General features: G+C 38.3%; 3 protein-coding genes across 17 annotated transcripts; 2 read left to right on the top strand and 1 right to left on the bottom strand.

Annotated features, from left to right (window-relative positions):
- LOC133870202 (transcription factor bHLH49) lies at positions 1-6,036 on the top strand. 2 transcript variants are annotated; one of them, XM_062307283.1, is made up of 10 exons: positions 1-243; positions 381-504; positions 1,104-2,158; positions 2,243-2,473; positions 2,566-2,631; positions 2,734-2,802; positions 3,179-3,250; positions 3,346-3,537; positions 5,088-5,175; positions 5,273-6,036. In XM_062307283.1, exons 3-10 carry the CDS (start codon positions 1,235-1,237, stop codon positions 5,308-5,310), a joined length of 1,680 nt encoding a protein of 559 aa, XP_062163267.1. In that variant the 5' UTR covers positions 1-243; positions 381-504; positions 1,104-1,234; the 3' UTR covers positions 5,311-6,036. The 2 variants fall into 2 exon arrangements, with proteins under 2 accessions (XP_062163267.1, XP_062163259.1); XM_062307275.1 differs by having other exon boundaries at positions 8-243; positions 3,337-3,537.
- Positions 6,037-8,871: 2,835 nt separating this feature from the next.
- Positions 8,872-16,109, top strand: LOC133870131 (WPP domain-interacting tail-anchored protein 2). 14 transcript variants are annotated; one of them, XR_009900643.1, is made up of 7 exons: positions 8,872-9,166; positions 9,989-10,608; positions 10,757-11,883; positions 12,298-12,448; positions 13,419-13,558; positions 14,739-14,789; positions 15,672-15,751. XR_009900643.1 is itself a non-coding variant. In XM_062307200.1 (6 exons), the coding sequence occupies exons 2-5, from the start codon at positions 10,068-10,070 to the stop codon at positions 13,508-13,510; spliced, it is 1,911 nt and encodes a 636-aa protein (XP_062163184.1). In that variant the 5' UTR covers positions 8,872-9,166; positions 9,989-10,067; the 3' UTR covers positions 13,511-13,558; positions 15,672-15,807. The 14 variants fall into 14 exon arrangements, 9 of the variants coding, with proteins under 9 accessions (XP_062163184.1, XP_062163192.1, XP_062163206.1 ...); XM_062307200.1 differs by lacking the exon at positions 14,739-14,789 and having other exon boundaries at positions 15,672-15,807; XM_062307208.1 differs by lacking the exon at positions 14,739-14,789 and having other exon boundaries at positions 13,419-13,520; positions 15,672-15,801.
- Positions 16,110-17,745: 1,636 nt separating this feature from the next.
- On the bottom strand, positions 17,746-19,896 carry LOC133870122 (uncharacterized). The gene is made up of 5 exons (XM_062307180.1): positions 19,677-19,896; positions 18,932-19,542; positions 18,665-18,773; positions 18,249-18,569; positions 17,746-18,075 (listed from the first exon to the last, which is right to left on the bottom strand). Exons 1-5 carry the CDS (start codon positions 19,827-19,829, stop codon positions 18,028-18,030), a joined length of 1,242 nt encoding a protein of 413 aa, XP_062163164.1. The 5' UTR covers positions 19,830-19,896; the 3' UTR covers positions 17,746-18,027.
- Positions 19,897-24,645: the final 4,749 nt, after the last annotated feature.

The raw sequence follows: 24,645 nt of genomic DNA, 5'->3' as shown, positions 1-24,645 counted from the left end.
AAGTTCTTGAACCAAGAACAATGGAGTAAGCTAAAAAAATAGAGAGATTTAATAAAATCACTGAAAAAGAAAAGATAAAAGATAGAAAGTAAGTTAAATAAAGAAATAAAAGATGGTACAAAAATTTCTCGAGAATGATAAACAATCAAAGTGCGGAAGAAAGCTTGGGGAGGTCTTTCTAATATTTTACACTGGCAGTGGCGGTGGTTAATCATCAAGAGCTCTCTTTTTTATGCAAGCGTGGTATAAATGCAGGGCCTTTTCCATTCTTCTACTCTTTCACTCCTTCATCTCCTTAATTTCTGTTTGGTACTCCCTCTATCAGCCTTTCTTTTATCTAAGATTTTGCCTTTTGTGTTTCTCTCTCTTGGATGTGACAGTGCAGCAGGGTTCTCAGCTAAAAAGACGGAGAGTTGAACAAAAAGCCCAAATTCGATAAAAGTTGGGAGTGAAAAGCTCGAATGGAGAGCGGGGCTGCTAAAAGTAGCACATAATCTGAAATGGGTATCTTTCTCCTGCCACTTTTAGCTGTGTTTCTGCTGCTCTGACTAGGGTTTGAATGGGTATTTATTATGCTGAAATCAATGTTCTGTGTGTAATTGACTGCTTCCTTGGTCCTTTCTCAGCTCTCCTTTGAATTGTCTTTTTTTACTCTTGTATTTTTTTTTTTTTTTAATTCCTCTGTCTTGGTTGGGCTTCCTTTGTGTAATTTGGTACTTCCAAGTTCAGTGGTAGCCTTGGAAATGGTAGTTTTTAAAGTTGCCTGATCTTTAGTACTTTGTTTCAGTGTTTTTGCGTTTTTGAGCTCAAAAATTGGATGTGGGTCTTTCTTGTTTACTGCTGCTGAGCTGTTTTCCTTCGCGCTAGTTCCACATAGTTGCGTGATATTCTCGTCTTTTGGGTGTAAAATGCATCATAGGGGACCGGATTCGATACTGTTAGGCTTTTTAGAAATATCTTAAGACCAATGTGTGAAGGTTCTTATATTGTAAGTTTCGAATTACATGGTTCCGATTGAAGCCTGTTTGTATAGTTATTAGTGAACATGTGTTTGGAGATTGACTTGTTCTTCATTTTGTTTGTCTCTGCTTTCGGGCTACTAGCTTTTTATTGAGGGTGGTCAATTTCTGAAGCTTTGTTAGATTCTCTAAAGATTGTTCGCTGGTTGTTTGAAAATAATTCTAAGAGAAAGGTATTTACCTCTGGCTGCTTTTGGCATTCTTGTCAAGGAGAGATGGACATGGGTGGCAAGGATAAATTTGAGCTAGAAAACAGGAATGAGAATCCTATGAACTATGCACCTAGTATGTCAGACTGGCGATATGGCAGTGCCAATCTCACAAATAGATCTACGGGTTTGGTTCCCATGGGAAATCTGATGGCTGTTAGCAAAGGAGACCTTATTGGATCTTCTTCTTGTTCATCTACTTCAATAGTGGACTCATTTGGTCAAATCCTTTGGGACCATAACTCCAACTCCGAAAACTTGGGATTTTATGACATTACCGTCCAGAACAACGCAAGCACTTCCGAAAGGATAGGAAAGACAAAAGCTGGCCCTGCCTCTTTAAGAAGTATTGATACATCATTTGATATGGGTTGGAATCCAGCAAGTTCAATGTTGAAAGGGGGTATTTTCTTGCCTAATGCAGCTGCCATGCTCCCACAGAGCTTATCTCAGTTCCCAGCAGATTCTGCGTTCATTGAGCGTGCTGCTAGATTTTCATGCTTCAACGGTGGTAATTTTAGTGGTATGGCGAGCCCTTATGGGATTCCTGAATCAATGGGTCTGTATTCTAGGGGTGAGGGGCTCATGCAGGGGACGCAAGAGGCTTTTGCTGGCATTGGTTTGAAATCAGTTTCTGGTGGGCAGTCTCAAAAGAAGGAGCAGAATGTGGGTGACGCTTCCAAAGATGTTCCTTTGTCTATTGAACATGGGGATACTGAAGGGAGCCTAGAAAAGGATGAGAGAAAAAGTGAGAGCCTTTTGAGATCTCATGATGAAGCAAAACAAGGCATTGGTCAGTCTGGTAATGATTCTGATGAAGCTGAGTTTAGCGGTGCCGGTGGTCAAGATGAGCCATCGGTTTTGGAGGGTACAGTTGGGGAACCTTTTGCTAAGGGACTTGACTCAAAGAAAAGGAAAAGAAGTGTGCCGGTAAACCATGCTTCTGAATTTTTCTTCTATAATCACAAACGACTATATTTTTCGCTCCCTCACTATGTTGAAATTTTGTGCTAGGATACTAAACTTGATCTAGCCAATGGTGTTCCACAACAATCTTGTGAATCTGCAAAGGATGACGCAGAAATTCAACAAAAGGGAGACCAAAACCCAACTTCAACTACTAGCAAGAGCTCTGGGAAACATGGTAAACAGGGTTCTCAACCTTCAGATCTACCAAAAGAAGAATATATTCATGTCAGAGCTCGAAGGGGCCAGGCAACAAATAGCCATAGTCTTGCAGAAAGAGTAAGATATGGATTTTTTTTTCTTCATAAAAATCTTTTTTTTTTTTTTTTTGCTATAGCATTTGAGTTGGAATAAAATGAATCTGATTATAGGTAAGAAGAGAAAAGATCAGTGAAAGGATGAAGTTTCTTCAAGACCTCGTACCTGGTTGCAGTAAGGTTGGCTAACTTGGCTTGTTGAAATCAATAGGTGAAAGAGCATAATTACTTCAGAATTGAATGAAAGCTGTTCAAATTATGAGAACTGATTTGTTTTTGCAGGTCACTGGTAAAGCGGTGATGCTGGACGAAATCATTAACTATGTACAATCACTGCAACGACAGGTTGAGGTATGAGAGTAACAACTCTTGCTTTTTTCTTAGGTAGTGGCTTTTGATTTATCTAGTGTTACTGGCCTTTCCTGTATCTTTGGTTTCTGGGCACGTCAACTCGTAATTTCGCCAGAAGTTCTGGTAGAGATACATGAACTACATAATATTGGGTAACTTTGAATGATTAAACATGGCAGCAGCTTATTAGAAGGTCTTGCTTTTGAGATAAAGACGAAAAATAGATGAACTTCACACTAATTAACCTATCTAAAGCCCCTTGGATGAACCCTTTTCATTAAATTATTGCTTCACATGTATATTAGAAAGATGTGTGTTTCAATGAGTCCTTGGTTCTAATATTTTAACGCTTGCTCCCCTTTTTTTTTTGTTGCAGTTTTTGTCAATGAAACTTGCTACTGTGAATCCACGGCTAGATTTTAATATCGAAGGGCTCCTGGGAAAAAATGTAAATAATATTGCAATTATTTCAATATAATGTGAAATCTTATTTATACTCCTGGTTTACCATAACACATTCTGCAATTCATGCAGATCCTTCAGTCAAGAGCAGGTACTCCATCTGCACAAGGATTTTCACCTGATATGCCTGTGGCTTGTCCTCTACTACTTCCTTCTCAACAAAGACTTATTCAAGCTGGTCTTCCTGGCATGGGAAGCTCATCTGATTTGCTTCGAAGAACCAATGATACACAGCTGACACCCATGGCTGGAGGATTCAAGGAACCTACACAGGTATCTTTTAAGCCGTAGCTAGAATCGTAGTGTCTGTTTGGCAAACTTTTTGAAAAGTGAACAGTTTTCAAATACTGAAAAACACTTTCCAAACAATAGTTATCAAATGGAGTTTCAGGCATGGCTCCCCCACTAAAACTCTTTTCAAAAAATAAAACACAAAATACCTTTCGAAAATAAAACACTAACTCTTTTTTGAAAACTTAATGTTTTAAAAACACGTGCTCATTTTTTCATTTGTGGAAGTTGGACTTTTTACTTAAAAAAAATTTAAAAAGGATCCGGATCATTGGATTGGCGGTGGCCGATGATTTGTCCAACGGTCCTGCGATGGCTGTTGGATCTATTTGGCAGCCACTGCGATGGCCGCTGCCGGATCTGCATGACTGGCCTCGTAGTGGCCGCTAACGGCCATGTTGCGGTGGTTACGGATTTGTTTGGTGGCCTCCACCCCTCACAGATGAAGGGTGACTTGTAACGACTTAAAAAAAGTGCTAGCCACATATGCTTTATTATTCCAAAAGAATTAGTCAAGTTTCAATTGGAGCTCCCCAAAATCAATTATAAAGCCCAGTCTCACATAGTAGGAAATCAATGTAGGGCTTAGCACCCATGAATGCCTTAATAATCTACCCACTTCATTTGGGTTATTCATCGTTTAATGTGGAACTGGGGTATTACAATCTCTTCCCTTTAGATCCCTGACGGCAGGGCCACATTATGCGGTGTTCCAGTACCACATGACATTACTAGGTGGCTCTAATATCATTTGTAACAATCCAGGAAAAGCGCTGGTCACATATGCTCTATAACTTCAAAAGGATTAGTCAAGTTGCAATTGGAGCTCCGTAGAACCATTTATAAAGTCCAGTTTCATTTAGTAAAGAACTAATGTGGGACTTAACACAAATAAATGCCTTAATAATCTACCCACTCTATGTTTATTATTTATCTTTCCAATGTGAGACTATAGTATTATATGACCGCTACCTATGGAGGCTAGCCTCCAACATGTCTCCGGCATACCCAAAAATGTTTTTGGCTTTTTTTATTTTTTATTTCTTTTATTTTTCGAAAACAGTTCACTGCTTCTTGCTTTTCGGAAAGACTTCCCAGTTCACCAAACAAATTTCCTTTTGTGGACCCTACAAACAACATTTTTTCTAATGGGGCCCCCATTGAAAACACTTCTAAAATTTCACTTTTTCTAAAACTCTTTTCAAAACTCAAAACCGAAAACACTTTTCATCTAACAATCTCTAGTTTCTCATCATCTATTTTGATTCTAATATAGCTCGTATTTAGTGTAAAATTTTTTTTCTTATATTATATGCACAAATGGAGTGGTCGAACCCAATGTCGGTCATATTCTGTAAGTAGGTTTCACTAGGCTAGGCCAAACATTTATGTTATGTTGACATTCATTTGCAATCTTGCTAACTTCCTGTACACTTGAGGATGTATGAACATTATTCTTTCTACTCGGGCTTCATTGAGTCTCTCCCATGCGTCAAGATCAACCTTTTCTTTTGATATGCGTGACTATACAGCTACCTAATGTCTGGGAGGATGAGCTCCACAATGTTGTCCAGATGAGCTATGGAACCAATGCTCCCCTCAGTAGCCAAGATGCAGATGGTATAATTTTTTTTTATCCTTTTTGCACAAATCCTCTCCTATGGTATACCCCGTACTGTTCTCAAGTTTATTATTGAGTTCCCTTCTGTATTTGCAGGCTCTCTGCCACACAGCCATATGAAAGTTGAACCTTGATTACTGTTTTTGGGATTTATGCCATAGTACCATTACGGCCTGGTATATGCCTGCGCTGCTTTTTAGTACCTCAAGGAAACAACAAAGGTTTCCTCTTCCATTATTAAAGATTTAACATCAACATATTTGCTTCAAGTTCTGTGTTAAAGTGAGATGCTACTAGCCTGGTGTAGAAAGTTTGAAGGGCCCCTCTCAGGACCCAGAGAAGGGATTTTCTCTAGGTTTCCAGATTCACTGAGATATGATCAACAACAACAGCAGCCACAGTTGTTTCTTTTTTGAAGTGTTAAATGGAATCTATATTTACAAGAGCAGGTTTGGCTCCCGACTATAAGGATGTTTGTGGATGAAGGATGTACAATCAAAAAACTTAGGGAACAGACCTAGAGGGAAGCTCATATATAGGCTTTTCTTCTGGTTATGAAATTGGCTAGGTGCATTTTGTTGGAAGATTGCGAGGGAAAAACATGGTGATGTTTTCTCCTCTTTAGTTAGAAGCTGTTTGTTTTAATCATGTGCTAACAGATGTAATTTTTTTTTGTCCCTTCTAATTCCATTCTTTCACCGACTCCGTGGTAGATTTGGAGTAAAGAAAACGTGCCATTTCTGTGATGATCACGGCAGTACTTTTGAAGCCTTCTGCCAACTCATCGCACCCTCTTAATATTTTGTCTCATGTAACTGAAATTGGAAAGCAAATCAGAATTGCACCCTTGGATCGCTTTAGTGTGTATGTGTGTGTGAGTGAGTGAGACTAGTGAGAGCTGCAGCTATTAAAGAATCTCCATTTATGTTATTTTTTCTAATCAAACTGAAAAACAGACGGCACACGGGGGATAATCCTTCCATACACTTTTTCTCTTTGTTTTCCTCCTGGATTTCCACCCTAATGGGAGTAATCCTTCCATACACTGGCATGGTATCAAAGCACCGGTTTCTAAAAGACGAGGAGAACTTTGCATGCTCTCAAAACGTTCTGCAACAGATTTACAAGTCCTACTTTGGCTTCAACTGTGGCATTCTACAATTTCCATCAATCAATTGACGAACCAGAAGAAAAACCACTAAAAATCTTAGTGGGTGGTCTGAGGTACACTGGGAACGTTGAGAACTAGCAAAGATGGTATCTATTGAAAGAGAAATACTGGAAAATTTTATCCAGTTCTCCATTATAAAAAACAGGGAAATTCTCTCATCAAAACAGAGGAAATTTCTCCTCCCTTGGACTTTGAGAGTTTTGGGGAGTCATCCCTAATAAAAAGACTGATTTTGAAACCCCCGGACGAAGGAGTATCTTCAAGAGTCGAAGGCTGAGTTGACTCAGTTTCTAGCGGCAGTTTGAAGTACTTTCATTGGAAATGCGTTTGGGCTTGGACTGGTGGCTCAACTTCATTTGGCATTTCTTTTACCAACTATTTGGGCTTTTGCTTCGGAATCTCGGATTGATGTATGAGTTCATGAATAAGCTTGGGTTTCAGGTCCGTTTGAATTTTCGATTTAAAAAAGTGCAATTTAAAACAACGATTTTAAAATATGTGATTTAAAAAAAAAAAAGTAATTTTTAAAAATGCAGTTAAGTATTTGACAAAATTGCAGCATAGCCTTTAAAATCACAAATTAACCTTTAAAATTCTGCGTTTTTAAAAAAGCATACTCTTACCTGCAATTTGAAAAAGCAGTTTTTCTGCGTTTTCAAATCGTAATTTTTAAAAAGCAGTTTCCAAACAATTTATGTTCTGCGATTTAATTTAAAATCGCACTTATTGTCTACGAAATCGTAATCCCAAACACAACCTTATTCTTGCTTCCGCCTAAAATATTTTTTGAATTTGTTTTGTGTGTGTGTGTGTGTGTGTGTGTTTAATACTGTTTAAAATATTAGTCAACTTGAAAATATTTTCAATTGACCAAGGAAAATAACCTTTATGAAGTATAAAATAGTTTGTGTTTCTTATTTGCATAAGCTATTTTCCGCCGCTCTCCACATCTTCAGATGAGCTATTGTGAGAGGGCCGCTTATGGGGTCTACCTGCCTGAACAAGTCTCAGGCTGCCAAAACACCTACCTGGACAAGTGGGCACCACAAGGGTGCTCTCACAATTACATGCCCGGTGTTGCTTGCAATATGTGGTAGACAATTGTGCTTGATTTCAATCTCATTTTCGAAAGCCTTCTGTTCTCATATACTCTCTTTCTTTGCAGCTCATTTTCTTCGTCTCTCTTTCTTGCAGCTACTCAAATTATATGAAAATATAAGAAATATTTTCTAATTTTTTATTTGAGCAAAATGCCAAAAAAAAATATTTTCGGTCAAAATCATTTTATGCCAAAATAGAAAGGAGCCGAAATTTTTTGAACCTATGAAAATAGACCCATCTTCCTTTATTTGACACCCGCGCGCTTAGTTTAAAGCAACTTTCATGTCAACAAAAAAAAAAAAAAAAAAAAAAAAAAAAGTTTAAAGCAACTTTAATTATAAAGCAAATGTTTGCTTTTAACAAAGGATCTATTATACTTCACACTTCATCCTTTCATTGGCCGATAATATGGAGATACTTTTCCACACCTATCCTATCGGAGAAAAAGACCCACAAAATTTTAAATAATTTGGGAAAAATATATATTAGCCCCTCAAACTATTACATTTTCTTTAGATGGCACCCCGAACTACCAACACTTGCACTCCGACCCCCCAAACTATCATTTTCTGATTTTTTGGCCCTATCCGTCTATTTATACCGTTAATTCTAACAGAAATTGACCAAAAACTCGAAAATACCCCTGCCTTAACCGTAAGAATTTTCAAGTGTAGGAGATGTATTTTCAGAATTCTGTTTAGAATTGACGGCATAAATAGACGGATGGGGCCAAAAAATCAGAAAGTGATAGTTTGGGGGGCCAGAATCTAAGCATTGGTAGTTTAGGGGCCATCCGAAAAATGGTAGTAGTTTGGGGGGCTAATATATATTTTTCCCAAACAATTTATACTTGAAAGACAGACACATCTATTTACTATGAAAATCAACTATTTGTGGTACCAATTACAAATTCTATTCCTCTCTCATTCCTGATTAATTATATATGTATATTAAAAAATGAGATAATATTTAAAATTATCATTTTATTAAAATTATAATTTGATCAATTACACGTTTAAAATAGTAATTTTAAAAGTCATCTCATTTTTTTTTATGCACACTTAATGTACATGTAGAATTACCCACTATTTCCACCTTCACTTGTAAACAATTGTAATTTGGCTTTACAAATTTTCTTTTTTAGTTTTAATATATTTATTTATAAGTGATGTGTTGTGCTTTCATTGGCTTTGAACATGGCGCACCAATAGAACTCATCAAATTTTTTTTACGAAATTTGAGAACAGAAAATATTTGTTATTTATGCAGATTTAAAAATCTCTTTTAACATTTTGATACCACAAAAAGTTTATTATAAATCACATTCATTAATTTTTTATTTTTTATTTTGAAAAAAAGAAAAGAAAAAGAATATCGTACGCTTGTGTCTACGACTCGACGTGAAGCGGACATTTTGTACACTCCGACTCAGCTCCATGGGTAGCCTGTCGTACTCTCCAGTGTCTTGTGAGCCTCAATAATTGAACTCCACGTAGTAGTAGGAGCGGCTAACGTGATTGACTCATCCGTATCTACCGCCTCGAGTAGACTTTTCCAAGTCACGTATCGAACTTCAAAGGGTCTAAAATATTGCGCTTTCGGATTAACGGTAATTTGGAAATTGGTGGTAGTTACGAATCTGCTTTTCCGTTCTCTCTCAAGACCCAATTTCCCTGCTGAGGAGCAAAGAAGACCCGGTGCTAAAGATTTTCCGGCAGGTACTTTCTCATCGACCCATGAAAGAATTATCCCCGTCGGGACATTCTCTGTGTATAATTTTAGTTCAAATCATAGTTGCATTACCGCAATTTTGTCTTCTGTGTTTGTGTGGAGCTTTCAAATCGGTTTCAGATTCTCATTTACAGGAACGACAGCTTAGTTTGGAAATTTTTTCGATGTGATTTTGTGAAAATAATTCATGGATACTTTTTATCTGGGTGCTATGCTAATTCCCTTTTTCTTTTTATACATATTTTTAGGGAAAGACATAGAAACTAATGTATTAAGCTGTCATGTTTTTGTGAATTCAGCTATTAGTTTCTGGTTAGTAAATGCATGACTTTGGGGTCTCCAATTTTATTTACGAAAGTCAGAATCTTATTCGGTTTCAGATGTTATGGACTTAATTATAATTTCATGGTAAATTTTGATGATCATAGTTTCAAAATAATTTGGGAGATAAGGATACATTTTTACAAGCCGAGTTTTTTTTTTTTTATTAGAAGTCATGTGGAGGAGAGATTTGGTTCTCATCCATACAACTTAGTAGCCTAGTGTTATTTTAAAACGGGTCAGTTTTTCTAGGCATATTCTTCAAGTATTGTGCAAAACCGGTGTTTGCTTTTGAATAGTTAGTAACCATAGTGCCGTTGGTGCATAACAGTGATTCCACTTTCTTTTTGGCCTTCATTGATTCTGCACAGTAAATTGCTTGTTTCTTGTTTTACTGTAGTCAGACTATAGTTCGGTATATTGTTTGTAGTACAAATAGGATGAAGTATATACTAACATTCTGCATTTGCCCTTATTAATTTTGCTAGGACTTGCCTTTCTCCTCATCTTCCCTTAGTTTATTTGTCCTATAGCCAGCTTGGTTGAACCAAGGACTAAGCAGTGGAAATGGATGACCAAGCTGTTGGTGACATGGATGCTGGGAGTGGGACTCCCGAGTCTGACCAACTTTACTATCATGAGGGAATCTCATCTAATGAAAATGGCGTGCAAGAGTTACAGAGGTCAATGAAAACTCTAATAAAAGTAGACTTGGACTTGGCATATTCTTCTGAGAAGTTGGTAAATTTGCATATACTTTTGATGTACCTACTGGCTCGGGAAAATGATCTTCAAGCTATGGCTTTGGAGAATGGCGATATCTCCACAGACTCTATCGAGAAAGTATTGGTATTTGATCTCTTATCTGGCATTTTAGATGCTGAGGTAAGAGAACTCTGCGCTTTCATGGACGCTCTCCAGGCAGAAATTGTTGATGTCCGTCATAAAATGTCTTCGTGGCAACACCTGAGAGAACTATTAACTAAGTTGGAAGAGAAATTGCATGATTCTGAAGAATCTGTAAAGCACTCTCAAGTGCAGATTTTGGAGGTGAAGATGCAGTTAGCCAAGTTTCAGAGAAGCATCTTAGCTTTCAAATGTGAGAATGGTAAGTTAATAACCTCGGTCTAGTTAGATGGTTGCCTCATATAATGAAGATGCGTTTTTATTATTATTATTATTATTGTTGTTGTTGTTATTATTGTTATTATTATTATTATTATTTTGTTATGTCTAAGAGACATGCATTTTGACAGGGAAATGTGACAAGGCCTTGGAATTTTCAGAAAACAGTCGACTGTTGAACATAAATGCAAAATCAAATATGCAGATGGCCAAACAACAAAGACATTTGCTACGGATGCTGGAAAAGTCACTCGCAAGGGAGCTAGACCTTGAGAAGAAGTTAGCAGAATCAAGACAAAATGAAGATGACCTAAAAGCAAAGTTACACTATACAGAACAAATAGCATTTCGGATGGAAGAAGCTGTAGAAGTTGTTTGGGGAAGGTTTTTAGAGGCAGAAAATGGTGCTGAGGTGCTCATGAACATTTCAAAGGAATTGGTTGGTCAACTCCATCTTGTTAAATTTAATCTAAGTGGTTCAACTCAACGAGAAAGTGAGACAAAAACTAAACTTCAAGGTTGTATTGAAGAGCTGAAAGAAAAAGATGTTGCTCTGAAGAAGCTTGAAAGTAGCAACGCAGAACATATTGCCGAGGCATTCACTTTGAGAGAAAAATTAAACTTGCTTGAGGAAATACTGAAAGAATCACAGATCCATCTGAATGAAGCAAATGCCTGCAATGAAGCAAATCAAGAGCAACTTTCTGAAATGGAAAATGCAATTGAGTCATTGAAAGAAAGCATATATATTGCAGAAAGTAGGGCTGATAGTGCAGAAGCCAAGGCTACTCAGTTAACAGATACAAACTTGGAGCTGACTGAAGAGCTGAATTTTCATAAAGGAAGTGCTAGTAACACCGACAAAAAGGTAGGTGTACTTGAGAACCAGTCGAGGGAATTAGAGATCCAGTTACAGCATGCGAGGGCATCCTCTGAAGCAAGTCAAGAGCAGCAGAACATGCTATATTCCGCAATTTGGGATATGGAAACTCTGATTGAAGATCTAAAATCCAAGGTTTCAAAAGCTGAAAGTAAGCTTGATACTGCAGAGGAGCAATGTGTTCTGCTATCTGAAACTAACTCAGAACTTGACAACGAACTAAGTTTCCTAAAGGCTAGAATAGAATTCTTAGAGACGTCTCTGGATCAAGCTAACAATGAAAAATTAGAAAGTGCAAAAGAAATTAATGTCAGGACCAAGTTTATTTTGGATATGGTAATGCAACTAGCCATTGAGAGGGAGCGGATCCAGAGTCAGGTATCAACTTTCCATTTCATAGTTTTTCTTTCTGCCTTAAGAGCACTTGAAGTGATTACATTTGCTAAAGGATTTTTTGCATATCCCATGGATATTGAATTTTTCTGTCTGTCTCTTGTCAATAACTAAATGGAGCTCCTAAAGGAAGTGGTAGCCCACATTGAAAATGATAGTAGAAAATTCTAATGGCCACATGTCACAGGATAATAATCCTTATCAATATGATGGCTTACATTTGGTCTCCTGGTTGTATTATGATGGTGAATCCGTAACTTCAGATGATGTATAGAACTGGAGACGTTCCACTTCTCATGGAAAAACCATGGACTTTTGAATGCTTCTTCATAATCTTATGCAGTTAAATTTATCTTTCATATAGATTAATTTTGATCGATTATGATATGTTATATGCAGCTAAATACTTTAACAAAGGAGAACAAAATTCTGGTGGAAAAGTTACGTAATACTAAGATTATGTACAACAATGTAGATGGTGACAGCAAAGAGTTTCTGTTTTCCAAGAATGATCAGATCAATGCTAAGTTGGATAAAAGTATCCAGGCAGGTATTCATTGGATCTTTCTTAATTTCTATGCCAAGTTGCCTTGCATGTCTTTATTGAAGAGATAGGGGTGGCAATGGTCTTCATGGATTATAACTGGCCATCAGGTTAGGCCAGGAACATACAAATAGGCCTTGAATTTAGGTGCACAGGACTATGTAGCACTTGAATCACATAATGTTTATAAGCTTAATTTTATTTGATTGATTTCTCTGTATAAATTAATTTAAAATTGCATTGTTATGGTCTTAAAAAAAGTCTTTCGCTTAGCTTGTTTGATGTTTTTATTTCTCCATCATTGGTGTTAGGTTTTAGATTGGTAGATTTAGTGTCAAAACTAATTGATTGTAAGTCTAAGTTTGTGTGACTAAGTTGGAATTCTAAAACTTGGTTCAAATTGAGGGGCAGAACTGCTCTGTTGAAGGGCGTTCGAATGAGTCATTTTTACAAAGAATCAAGATTTCAAGGCAGATTGGTCTGGTCGCACTCCTGTTCAGTAGATGTTCAAATGAGCTCTGCAAGAAATTCAAAATCTTTAGTTCCATAAGCTACTGGTTGGACTGGCGTTCGCACATGGTTCAAATGGCAGGCTTTAGTGAAGAAAATTGAGATTTCTAGAACCGTCCGGTTGAAAGAGCAGTCCATGGATTGTTGAACGCTAGAAGATTCATGAGTCCTACATATTAGCTCGGTCGCACTCATGGTCAAACTCGGTTCGAATGAGAAAGTGGTCGGGATTGGCAGAATAAACTGGTTGAAATGGCGGTCAAAGACCATTCGAACATTGTCAGCCAGAAAGTTTTGAAACCTTAGATCACATCAGAACAAGCTACTCCCCTTTTCAACGCTGTTTCCTAAAATTGTGTTTTTCATAAACCGACTTGCATAAAAAGTTTTTGCTCTTGGAGAAAACTTTAGAACCCTTATGCCTTCATTCTAATACCTCTCTTTGATCTTTGTTTAAATCACACAGTCACAAAAGCAAACCTTCAGCCATCGGAGTTCTGGGATGTAAGAAGAAATTTGATAGAAGAATTAGCCGGAGTTCTAGAGCTACTGCGGTAAAGACAAACGGGTCGTTTGTTGGGCTACACATTGGGTTTGATTACAAAGGTTTATAAATATCAATTGGGTGTAATTTAATTCTTTTATAGTTGATAAATTTCTTGGATTTAGCTGCCCCGTAGTGGTTTTATTTTTTAAGGGTTATTCAAAAAGTTTCCACTTCTTCACCAAAATTGTTGCATTTGATGTTTTTATAGCTTTACTTAATTTTGATGATATATTGTGTGGCTGCAAAATTTTAGTTGGTTGTTATAATTGGGAAACACCTATTGTGACCCCCTCTAAGTGTTGTTTGGGGTTATTTGGCGAATTTCAATTGGTGAGACTGGGGTATATACAATGACCCTCTAAAGACATGACAACATACATTTTACCAAGGTGTTCGAAATTTCAGTTCACCTCTTGATCCTTTGAGGGTTCTCACACCATTCATGTCAAAAGTATTCTTCTTTGTGCATTGACAATCACATTGGTATACCCACAAACAGTTCATGGTACTTCTTATTCAATGATAAAAGGAGGGGGGAGTCCCTTGGGGACTATGGCGAGTGTAACTTGCATTGAATCTACCTTTTCTAGCCACACCAAACAATCAATAAGCTTAATTTTTAGTCAATTCTGGTATGAAATGCATGTCTGATTCTCTCTCTTTCTCTCTCTGCGTGTGCTTGTGTGTATTGTGCAGTTTAAGATTGATGATAACCCTAGTTTAGTCAAAAAATAGCATGATAAAATTTTAAGGCACTATGAACCAAAGAGTATAGGGTCTCCAGTCTCTTATTGCATTATTGTTGATGGCTAAACCTTGGTGCTTGTTTAGTTCCCCCTTCCAGGCTCTCCTGTCACTTATTTTTAAGCAATTTCTTATCTGTTGTTTTAACAGTTTGTTGTACATTCTCAAATGGGTCACCTGTTGCTGGCTTCTTTGACTTGGAGAACTTTTTTGCCAGTAAAGAAACATTATTATTGTAAGTACATGAAATTATTCGAAGAGGTAACATGGCTGGAGTTCAAATGGAGCAGAACAAATGATTCATAAGGCCTAGTTTTGCTTGTCGGGATGATGATTCTTGTTTTCCTTTTAACCACTCGTCTTCCTTATGTGGTTCTAGTAGTGAAAAATTGAATTCATAGTTTTGGTTGTCTCTAAAATTGTTGATAAAATCAATCCTCTCACCTTGCTCTTGTTCATTCATTGGAGTAATGGCTCCTTTGTGGCCTTTTGCAGCTAACAGGTTGCAACAATGATACACCATAAGGTCAATTGAAAAACATATAGGTGAATGATTAACTATCAAATATTTTATTCAATTCAATAATTTATCCACATTTGTGTGCTTAACGTTGATGTTAACTTCTTTATATTCTTATGACACGGAGAAATTAAACATTCTTACGCTGATCAGAATAACTGGAAATTCGTAATGAGTTATTCAGGGACCTTGATTTATTTCCCAGTTGCATTCTTCCTGAGAGCATTCCTAGTAGCCTCACCAAATTTTACTCACCAAAATAACTAAAAATTACTTTTTTCTATTCTGATGAGCCACTTTATTAAAATTCCCCCAGCAGCCTCACCATTTTAACTAGTCAATATTCACTATTCCATTTAAATAATAATTTTTTCATATTTCTTTATTTTTTCTCTATATAATATTTTTATAAAAAATCATTTATATCCATGAAATAAGGACATTATCGTGTGAGAGATGGGAGATGAGAGAAGAAAATGAGAGAAAAAAGGAAAAAGTGTGCTAATCATGTGAGAGAGAAATGTGAAACAAAATTTGATGAGTGGGTTGTTGAGTGAAAATACCTGGTCTAATTTGACTAGTAATTTCAGTCATCAAATTTTTTTGGTTAAAATGGTGAGGCTGCTGGGAGTGGTTTTTAAGAGTTTTCATCAAATTGGCTCACCAAAATAGCTAAAAAACTAATTTGGTGAGGCTACTAAAAATGCTCTGAGGGATTCTATTTGAGAAGTGGCATTTAGTTCCTTTAAAAATCACAAGAGTTCTTAAGTGTTATATGGAAAGTTTCTGAGTTTGACATTTCATTTACCTTTTTTTTTTGGTTGAATTCATTTCATTTACCTTTACCATTTATTTGGTAATTGAGGATTGCTGTTCTGAAAAATCTCTCCCTCTTTTTCTGAACTCAGGTGGATAAACCATCAGAAGAGGCACCTATCTGTGAGAGTGAAGTGAATTCTTCCATTTCTGCAAATAATGCTGATGGCACGGTTTCAAAGATTGAGGCTTTGGAAATGGTAAAGGCCAGGCGCTCTAACCGAATTTGTGTCATTCTGGCCGTGTTTGTCTTACTACTTTCATTGTCAACAAAATATTTGTTTAACCAGAATTTCCTCTTTAATTTTGACGGTTAACATTCCCCATCGCCTTAACACCAGAAGTTTTTGCAGTCCAAGTGTGCATATATTGTATCCTGTAAATCGATTATTTTTATTTTTATTTTTTTATTTTTTATTTTTTTACCACTTTAGATTGTTTGGGGTAGTTTTAGTGAGTTTCTTGGTTTCTGTATAATATATCATTGTACTTTTCCCCTGATTTTATATATAGTGGAGTGTTTATTCTTAGTTGTCTTGATTTACATAATCATGAGCCAATGAGTGTGCATGTAAGAAAGCTATCAGACTCTTCTTGCACCAATGAAGTCTGATAATGGTTTTGTTTTTATTTTTGGCGTAGTCCAGCCTCTCTAGGATTTAGGTGAGTTTATCTCCCATGTACTTTCTGTAATTACACTTGTGTTCATCTAAGATCTAGATCAAATGTGTCTGGTGAGAGTCCATTGCACTCGTTGGATATATTGACAAATTGCACTTGTTGAAGAGGTGGTGGGTGAACTTCACCTAGCTCTGTTGGTGGCTCAAAGGGTTGTGGCTGCACGAGTTGTTTTCTAATGACAGCTCAACTTTCACAGCCACATTGACAGCCTCAGCATCATCCTCCATCACTGAAATTCTATTCAGAGGTTCTGGCTTTCGATTATGAAAAGATCGAGTGTGGGTGGATTCATTGTTGTCACTAACCCTATCATCGCCGCAAATCTGAACGTGTTTACCCGTCAGTCGGAAAATTGTGACCTGGATTTTTCGTAATGCTTAATTGCTTCTTGTGTCCCACAGTAGAACTCAATGAATTAGGCTCTTGAGAGAGCCCCTTCCTTAGGAGCAACGTCATTAGAAAGGTTGATACCGTTGCGTAGGTAGGCCATTGAAATAGGATAATGTCTACTCTGATACCACTTGATGTAGCAGAAGTGATATAAAAAGAAGAAAAAGAAAAGAGGAATTGTATCTTCAATTCTATCACTCAACAACCTAAGAAAATCATCTAAAGTTGGAAAGGCTCAACAAAATCATTAGCTCTAATCTAGGAAGGAAACAAATCATGCTGAAATTGGAATGAAATTTAGATGGAATTTGAGTTGGAAATCTTGTTCGTTGGGGAATCCTTTCCTTTTGAAACGTTTGTTGCATCTTGACTGTCGTGATCTCACTCCCATTCAAACATGTCCAATTCAGCCTTGACTGATGAATGTACCTATCGCACTCTCGTTCAGACATGGGTGTGATCGGGCCATTCTACCTCATCCCGGGGGAGTCGCTGTCCTACATCATCTCCAATCTAGTTGTACGTCTTGTTCCCTTGTTAGTAGCCCAAGTGTAGCATCTCAGTGATACAAACAGGGGGGTATAAGTGTTTACTCTTAGGAAGAACTGGTAATCCATCCACAAAAAGGCAATATGCAACAAGGCAACTCTGTTAGTGCTTTATATTACTATACGATTTCTGCTTTCATTAAGACCCGAGCCTGTGCTCTGCGCGCCCTTATGCAAGTGAAGGCCAAGACCGGGTGTAAGTGATCTAAGAGGAATTAAGTAATGGAATTGTTCCTTATAGATACCTAATTCTAGCTAGCTGGGATGGTTTTGGGTTGAGTTACGAGGAATTAAGGCTTCTGTCAAGTTAGAGTGGGAAAGACCTTCCTTGATCCCTTTCACCATTTCCCTTGTTATTCAGGAAAAAGAAAAAGAAAGAAAGAAAGAAAGGAAAAAAAAAAAGGCTTCTGTCAAACGAAAACTAAATCGGAAATAAGTTAGATTGTTTGCATAAAAGATGGCTCGCACGAAACAACACAATATATGCATAAAACGAGTAATGCTAGATACTATATTTCTATTCCACAATTGTCCAACAATGTTGACGTGGCACTTCAAATCAACCATGTGACTTTTATTTATTTAACAATGATTAGTTGGAAGTGTTACATTAGTCTTATAGATGAATGTCGGATAGAATTATACAATCCACTCACACTAGCAGCAATATCACCACCACCACCACCACCAACACCCATTCTCAAATACAAGACAAGAAGTGGAATAATAAACAAAACCTACCAATTAAGCCATACAAGGCAATCAAGCAACATCTCATACAAGGAAAAGAAAGTAACGTGATGTGAATGGTAAAACAAGAAAGTGACTTTTATTCATATTCCCTTGATGTGCTGACGGACTCCCCTTGACGTGCTTTCTGCATAAGGTTAAAGAACAGCTTGTTAAAAAGAGAACACATGTTATATATAAGAGAAATGATTCATTACCTTCTCCTATCTTCCTATTTTTTTGAAAAGTGAAAGGATGGAAGAAAGATAAGGATGTTTAACGTGTCTCTATATATAAGACTAGAGAAGCCAACAAGAATACCTGCAACTTTGTGCAGATTTCGATGACTTCAGCCGGAGGTGCCCAGTCACCAAAATTCCTCTCAATAAACTGGTAAGCAATGCCACTCTTTCCACTCCCAATTATGAAGAGTCCACCCTTGATTTCACCTTCTCCTCTCAAGTTTTGCTCTATTCCCATTGCTTTTGCACGCTTGTAATTTGCAATGGCTCGGGGGTTGAAAACAAATCCTGACAAGAACTTGTCCTTGAGAAGTTTCCCCCCACCAAGAGCTTTGAAGAACACCATACCACGATCATAGAGTACTGCACCACCCCAATACCTGGGCCAAAAGTCCTTAACCTGCATCATAAAAATAGTACATCAAGTAAAGAGGAATTGATTTGAATTTGGAAGAGCTACAATTTGAAGCAATCAAGCAAGCATTTGCTAAATACCTCTGCCTCTATGTGCTCATGAAGAACAGCAAATAGTTGTACTCCCAATGCATCAAATATCGGTTTTTTGGCATAGAGCTGGTGAGCCTCAGCTCTACACATGATGCACCTGTTTTCAAGAACAAAACCACATCACCCTTAAATTTTAAGAAAAGTCACCCATGAAAATTTGAGTTGCTACCACTTGTAACTGTTATTGAAGTATCTAGTATTTACCACAACATACTTGTATAAACATGGTAGCGAACATAGAACATAGGAATTTACCCGGGACGTCGGATGCAGAGGAGCACGGCCGGTTTATCTCGCCACAAATCTGAAGCCTTCATAGGTGGTGTCTTGGTTTTCACCAAACGGTCCATCCCAATCTTATACTCTGGAGTTAGTTTTTGAATGGAGATGTTTTCAATACCGGAGTAAGGAGCAACTGTGTCAACTATAGGAGGAGGTTGTACACAACCGCATGCTCTAGGCTCAGCTGGTTGTGCAGCAACAATTCCTTTGAAGATATATCCATCTTCGATCTTGAAATCAGCGACCGATTGTTCTATTGACTTATCAGAAGTTGGCCTTCTCACAAAGGATTTTCTTGTGCTCTGTACTTTACTAGAGTTGACAGAAACATAAATTTTCTGAAGACTTTCGTTTCTGCTTGCTTTTGTTGGAGGCGGAGCATATGGCTTCGGAAGCTGATCTGTACATGCACCTGTTTTGTCCATGAAACGGGCGATGTGGCCTCTCTTCATACCAACCTGAGAAGAAAGATCTTCGATGCTCAAGCCAAGAAGCTCAGGCAGAGATCTCCCATCCGACTCTAGCTTATCTCCATATTGCATCAGAGCTCGGTCATGAAGGTAAGACCTGATTTCAACTGCATTCTGAAGTGGGAAAAATGCATGCTTCATCAGATTAGTGACAATGATCTTCTGAGGGGATGGTTTTTTCGAAAAAGTAAAGATATAATAGAATTTGTGTGTATATATTGTGAGAAGCTTATTTGTTGATAACCAACCTTTTCCTGTTGTGTCATGTTTAATGCATCCATGTCTTCAGAAGTCATGATCTTCAGTGTTGGAACATCATCCCAGCCTTCTTCTAACAGCTTTGGAAGCAGACCCTTCAGAACTCCATTTCCGACAAACTCATCAATCGAAAAAGAAGCCATTATCTTCAGAAGCAGAGGACGGTCCAAATGAATTGGCTGAATTTGGTCTGGATACTGGGTATATAATGCATTTAAATACTAAACTTTCGAAAGAACACGCCTCCAACTTCGACAATGTCAATGATATAACAGTTGTTCATCCAGTCGACCCAGCATGAGTTTGAGTGTGATTATTAAATTCAAGGATGTTGTTTTCTAAAAGAAAAGAAAAGAAAAGAAAGAAAAAAAAAAAAAAAAAAGAATAAAAAAGAAGAGCTAAAACAGATATATTTGACTAGGTATCGAGGGAAAATAAATAAATAAATAAATGACTTTGATCATAATATGGTCTGCTGGATGTCCATAGATATGTGTCATGCCTATGGGCATTGCATTGCATTTTTAATTTTACTATCTATCCTAATATGTTCATTTTTAGCGCGTAAAATAACAATATAGGCAACGGAAATGATTTAGAACTACATCGGTCATATTTGCTCAAACGAATTAAAGAATAATGTTGGGCCTAGCAACCTAATTACTTGGCCCACTCAATATAGGCCCAAGCATCTGAGCCTCACTATAAAAATGACTCTCTCCAAAAGACAGGGCAGGTACTTTCTTTGAAACTCTTTATTCAATTTCTCTCTTAGGCAGAAGAGTAACTTGATCATTAGTGTATCCCTGATCCCCAAAGGGACCAATGGACTCCGATGACTTTTCTTTTTCTTTTCTTTTTTTTTTGCATAATCGAGCTCCATTACTAGTTTGGCCGTCAGATAGCTGTTCTTACAAACCTTAGCCATAGAAACCTCATAAGAATTTTGTAGAGAAGTGTCTTCTAATTTATGTTATGCCCAATCATGTCTTTTATGGATAGAATATACAAGGTCCTTATTTATAAGAAAGATCCGAGACCCTCAATTATAACTATTGTACCTCATTTATTCTTTCCATCAAGTAATAAGAAATCAATTCCAATTATGATTCCACAAATAATTTCATATTTGGAATAAATTATTGAACACCTTAATTTGTGTCTAATTAAACTGGCTCTGGCATGTTGGCCACACTTTAATTATCAGGAATTTATAACATTCATTAGATAGTTTTTCTGTTCAAGTTGGATTCTTGTGAGTTGCATGACATACTCAGATACTCTTGCTAAATTGTTAATGTCAAACAATGACGTGGTGGTTTTATATAATTCCAAACAAGTAATGCAAGAATGAAGGGGTATATCCTTTCATGTGACGTATTCAACAAAGATAAAAAAAAATTATAAAATAAAAAAGAAGAAAAAGAAAAAGAGAGGAGCTAATGCAGGCTAAAATACAACAGCTGGAAGCAATATCTGTCGATTCTGTTCCCACAACGTTAGACCGTCATAGAGATGCTTACAAATATTGAGAGATTAAAAAAAGGGATAAACTTTGGACTAAAATATTGGTTATTGAAGCAAAATCTAAGATGGACTGCAGGCGTTGAAATCCGGCATTGCCTAGTAAAGTGTAAAGGGATTGTTTTAAGAACAAAGAAGAAATGGCAAACTGGATGGAATTTTGGAGTGTATTGAGTAAAGATAAGAGCTCTTAGAGAGGCCCGAACTCTCAAGAAAGGATGAACAATTCAACTATATTCTCGCTTGCCCTGACTCTTCCTCCTCCTTCCTTTAAATAACCCAATCGGTTAGAATATATTCTAACCGATTGCCAGCTCCTCCTTCCACGTTAACATAAAACAAAACAAAAGGAATACAATTGAAAGATGCTCCTAGGCGCACCGTTACAGGGATAAAACAGTAAATTAACATAAGTGAGGTGGACTTATTCTAGAAGCTCGGATAGGATCTCTTCTGCTACCAGAATTCTTCCATCCTCTGGGCTGACCCTTCTGTCACTCGGATCCTTCCTGTCATCATGGGCTGATGCTGTCCAAAGCTACTTCCGGCTGTCCACTTTAGCAGGCCCATAACAGGGTCTCCCCCATTAAAGCACCTTGCCCACAAGGTGCGGATACTGTTGCTGGAGAGTCCATAAAAGCTCCCAAGTATCATCTTCAACCGACACACCACGCCAACGAACCAAGACCTCTGTCGCTGCACGGCCCTGGTGTTTGATCAGACGTCGATTGACAATGAGCTCTGGTTCCGGCCGAATCTCGCCGTTAGTATCCACAGGAGGCAATGTGGATAACGGAGATGAAGACAGGCCAAGCTTTTTCTTTAAACACGAGACATGAAAAACAGGGTGTATGCGAGATTCTGGTGGGAGGTCTAAGCAGTACGCCACAGTGCCTACTCGGCTCAAAACCTTAAAGGGACCAAAAAATCGAGGTGAAAGTTTGAGATGTTTCCGCATAGCCACCGATTTCTGCCTATATGGTTGAAGCCTCAGGTACACCCAATCCCCCACAGTAAATTGACGGTCTGATCTATGTTTGTCTGCATAAGTTTTCATGCGGTTCTGGGCCTGATGTAAATGTTCTTTGAGCAATGTAAGTATCGATGTGCGGTCTCGTAACTGAGAATCAACAGCCAAATTTGCCGAGGTGCCCGGTACATAGGAAAGGAGAGCTGGTGGTTTGTAGCCATAGACTGCTTCAAAAGGAGTGAACCCCGTGGAAGAGTGGTGGCTGGTATTGTACCACCACTCTGCCAATGGAAGCCAAGTGCTCCAAGCTTTGGGTTTAGCCCCCGCATAGCAACGGAGGTAAGTTTCGAGGCACTTATTGAGAGCCTCTGTTTGTCCATCCGATTGCGGGTGATAGGCTGAGCTGAAGGCCAGAGTGCTGCCCTGTAAGCGGAAAAGCTCTCGCCAAAATGAGCTCGTAAATGTAGGGTCTCTGTCCGATACAATGGTAGATGGCATTCCATGCAACTTGAAAATATTGGCAAAAAAGACCTGAGCTACTTGTGAGGCTGAAAAAGGATGAGTTAAAGGAACCTTTAGAATTTGGGAGACCTTCTATAAAATCAAGAGAAATGTCCGACCATACCCGGGAGGGAATAGGTAATGGCTGTAGCAAACCTGCCGGTAAAACTGTTTCGTGTTTATTCTCCTGGCAAACCCGACATTCACGTACAAAAGCCTTAATGTCTGACTTCATTCCTTTCCAAATGAAATTTGTCTTAGCACGGGCAAGGGTCTTATGAAAACCCGAATGGCCTGAAGTTGGATTGGAGTGAATATACTCCAAAACTTGATTCTGAAAGGCAGACCCTTTGACAAGCCAAAGACGACCCTTACAGAGAAGTAAACCCTGCTGAAGAGTGAAGCCTTGAACAGTAGGTATACCCTTGCTGAATTCATCCAAAAGAGTCTGGGCCTTTGTGTCATCAATGTAAGAGGATTTTAAGTCTGTAATCCAATCCGGGGTAGGAAAAGAAATCAAGGAAACTGAGAATTCCTCCTGGTTAGACACCTCATCCCCTTGCCTTGACAAAGCATCGGCTACCTTGTTATCCCGGCCACTTTTAAACTCGATGACAAAATCGTATCCCAAGAGTTTTGATAACCAACGTTGTTGAGCTATGGTGCCAACCTGCTGTTCCAAAAGAAACTTCAGGGCCTGGTGGTCAGTCCGGACAATAAAAGGGTGTCCCAACAAGTAAGGACGCCATTTCTGAACAGCGGTGACCAAGGCGAGGAGCTCTTTCTCATAGGTAGACAGAAGGAGTGTCCGACCTTTCAAAGCTTTACTAAGGAAAGCTAGAGGTCGACCTTCTTGCATTAAAACTGCTCCCATCCCCGTGCCACTTGCATCGCACTCGATAACAAATGGAAGGGAGAAATCTGGAAGACGCAGAACCGGAGGAGAAGAGACTGCCAATTTAAGAGCTTCAAAAGCTTGTGTAGCCTCTGAAGTCCATACAAAAGAATTCTTCTTCAACAGATTGGATAAAGGAGCCGCCAACAAGCCATAATGGCGAATGAACTTGCGGTAATACCCGGTGAGGCCTAAGAATCCACGCAAGGCTTTAATGGATTGTGGAATAGGCCAAGAGACCATGGCGTCCAGCTTCGCAGGGTCTGCCCGTACCCCATGCTGGGAAATCAGGTGTCCCAGATACTCGATCTCAGGTACAGCAAACCGACACTTTGAAAGTTTTGCAAACAAGTGATGTTGAACTAAAACCTGCAGTACAGTTTGCAAATGTAATAAATGGTCAGTCATGGAGCTACTGTAGATCAATATGTCATCAAAGAAGACAAGAACAAATCGTTGAAGAAACGGCTTGAATAAGTCATTCATAAGGCTTTGAAAAGTGGCTGGTGCATTTGTAAGGCCGAAAGGCATGACGAGGAACTCATAATGTCCCTCGTGAGTCCGGAAAGCCGTCTTAGGGATGTCATCTTGATGCATCCTTATTTGGTGATATCCCGAACGTAAATCCAATTTGGAAAAAACCACTGCCCCATGAAGTTCATCGAGCAATTCGTCGATGATGGGAATAGGGAATTTGTCCTTGATTGTTTTGTGGTTAAGGGCGCGATAGTCGACACATAGACGCCAACTACCATCAGGCTTGCGGACAAGAAGGACAGGGGCAGAAAATGGGCTTTGGCTAGGGCGAATGACTCCCGAAGATAACATGGCTCGGATAATTTTTTCTATTTCAGACTTTTGGAAGTAAGGATAACGGTAAGCTCGAACATTTATGGGAGTGGAACAAGATAACGGAATTTTGTGGTCATGGGAACGAGGGGGTGGAAGGGCAGTGGGCTCAGTAAAAACAGAGGTGTAGGTAAGAAGAAGGGATTGTATATCAGGTGGGCATGGTGGACATGATTGGTCGGTAGTGCCACAAATGAGTTTTAGGAAAAATCCCTTATTG

This window comes from Alnus glutinosa, chromosome 1, assembly GCF_958979055.1.
Source record: "Alnus glutinosa chromosome 1, dhAlnGlut1.1, whole genome shotgun sequence".
Taxonomy (NCBI): Eukaryota; Viridiplantae; Streptophyta; class Magnoliopsida; order Fagales; family Betulaceae; genus Alnus; species Alnus glutinosa.
The sequence above is the reverse complement of the archived record's forward strand: the minus strand, read 5'-3'. Positions and strand labels throughout refer to the sequence as shown.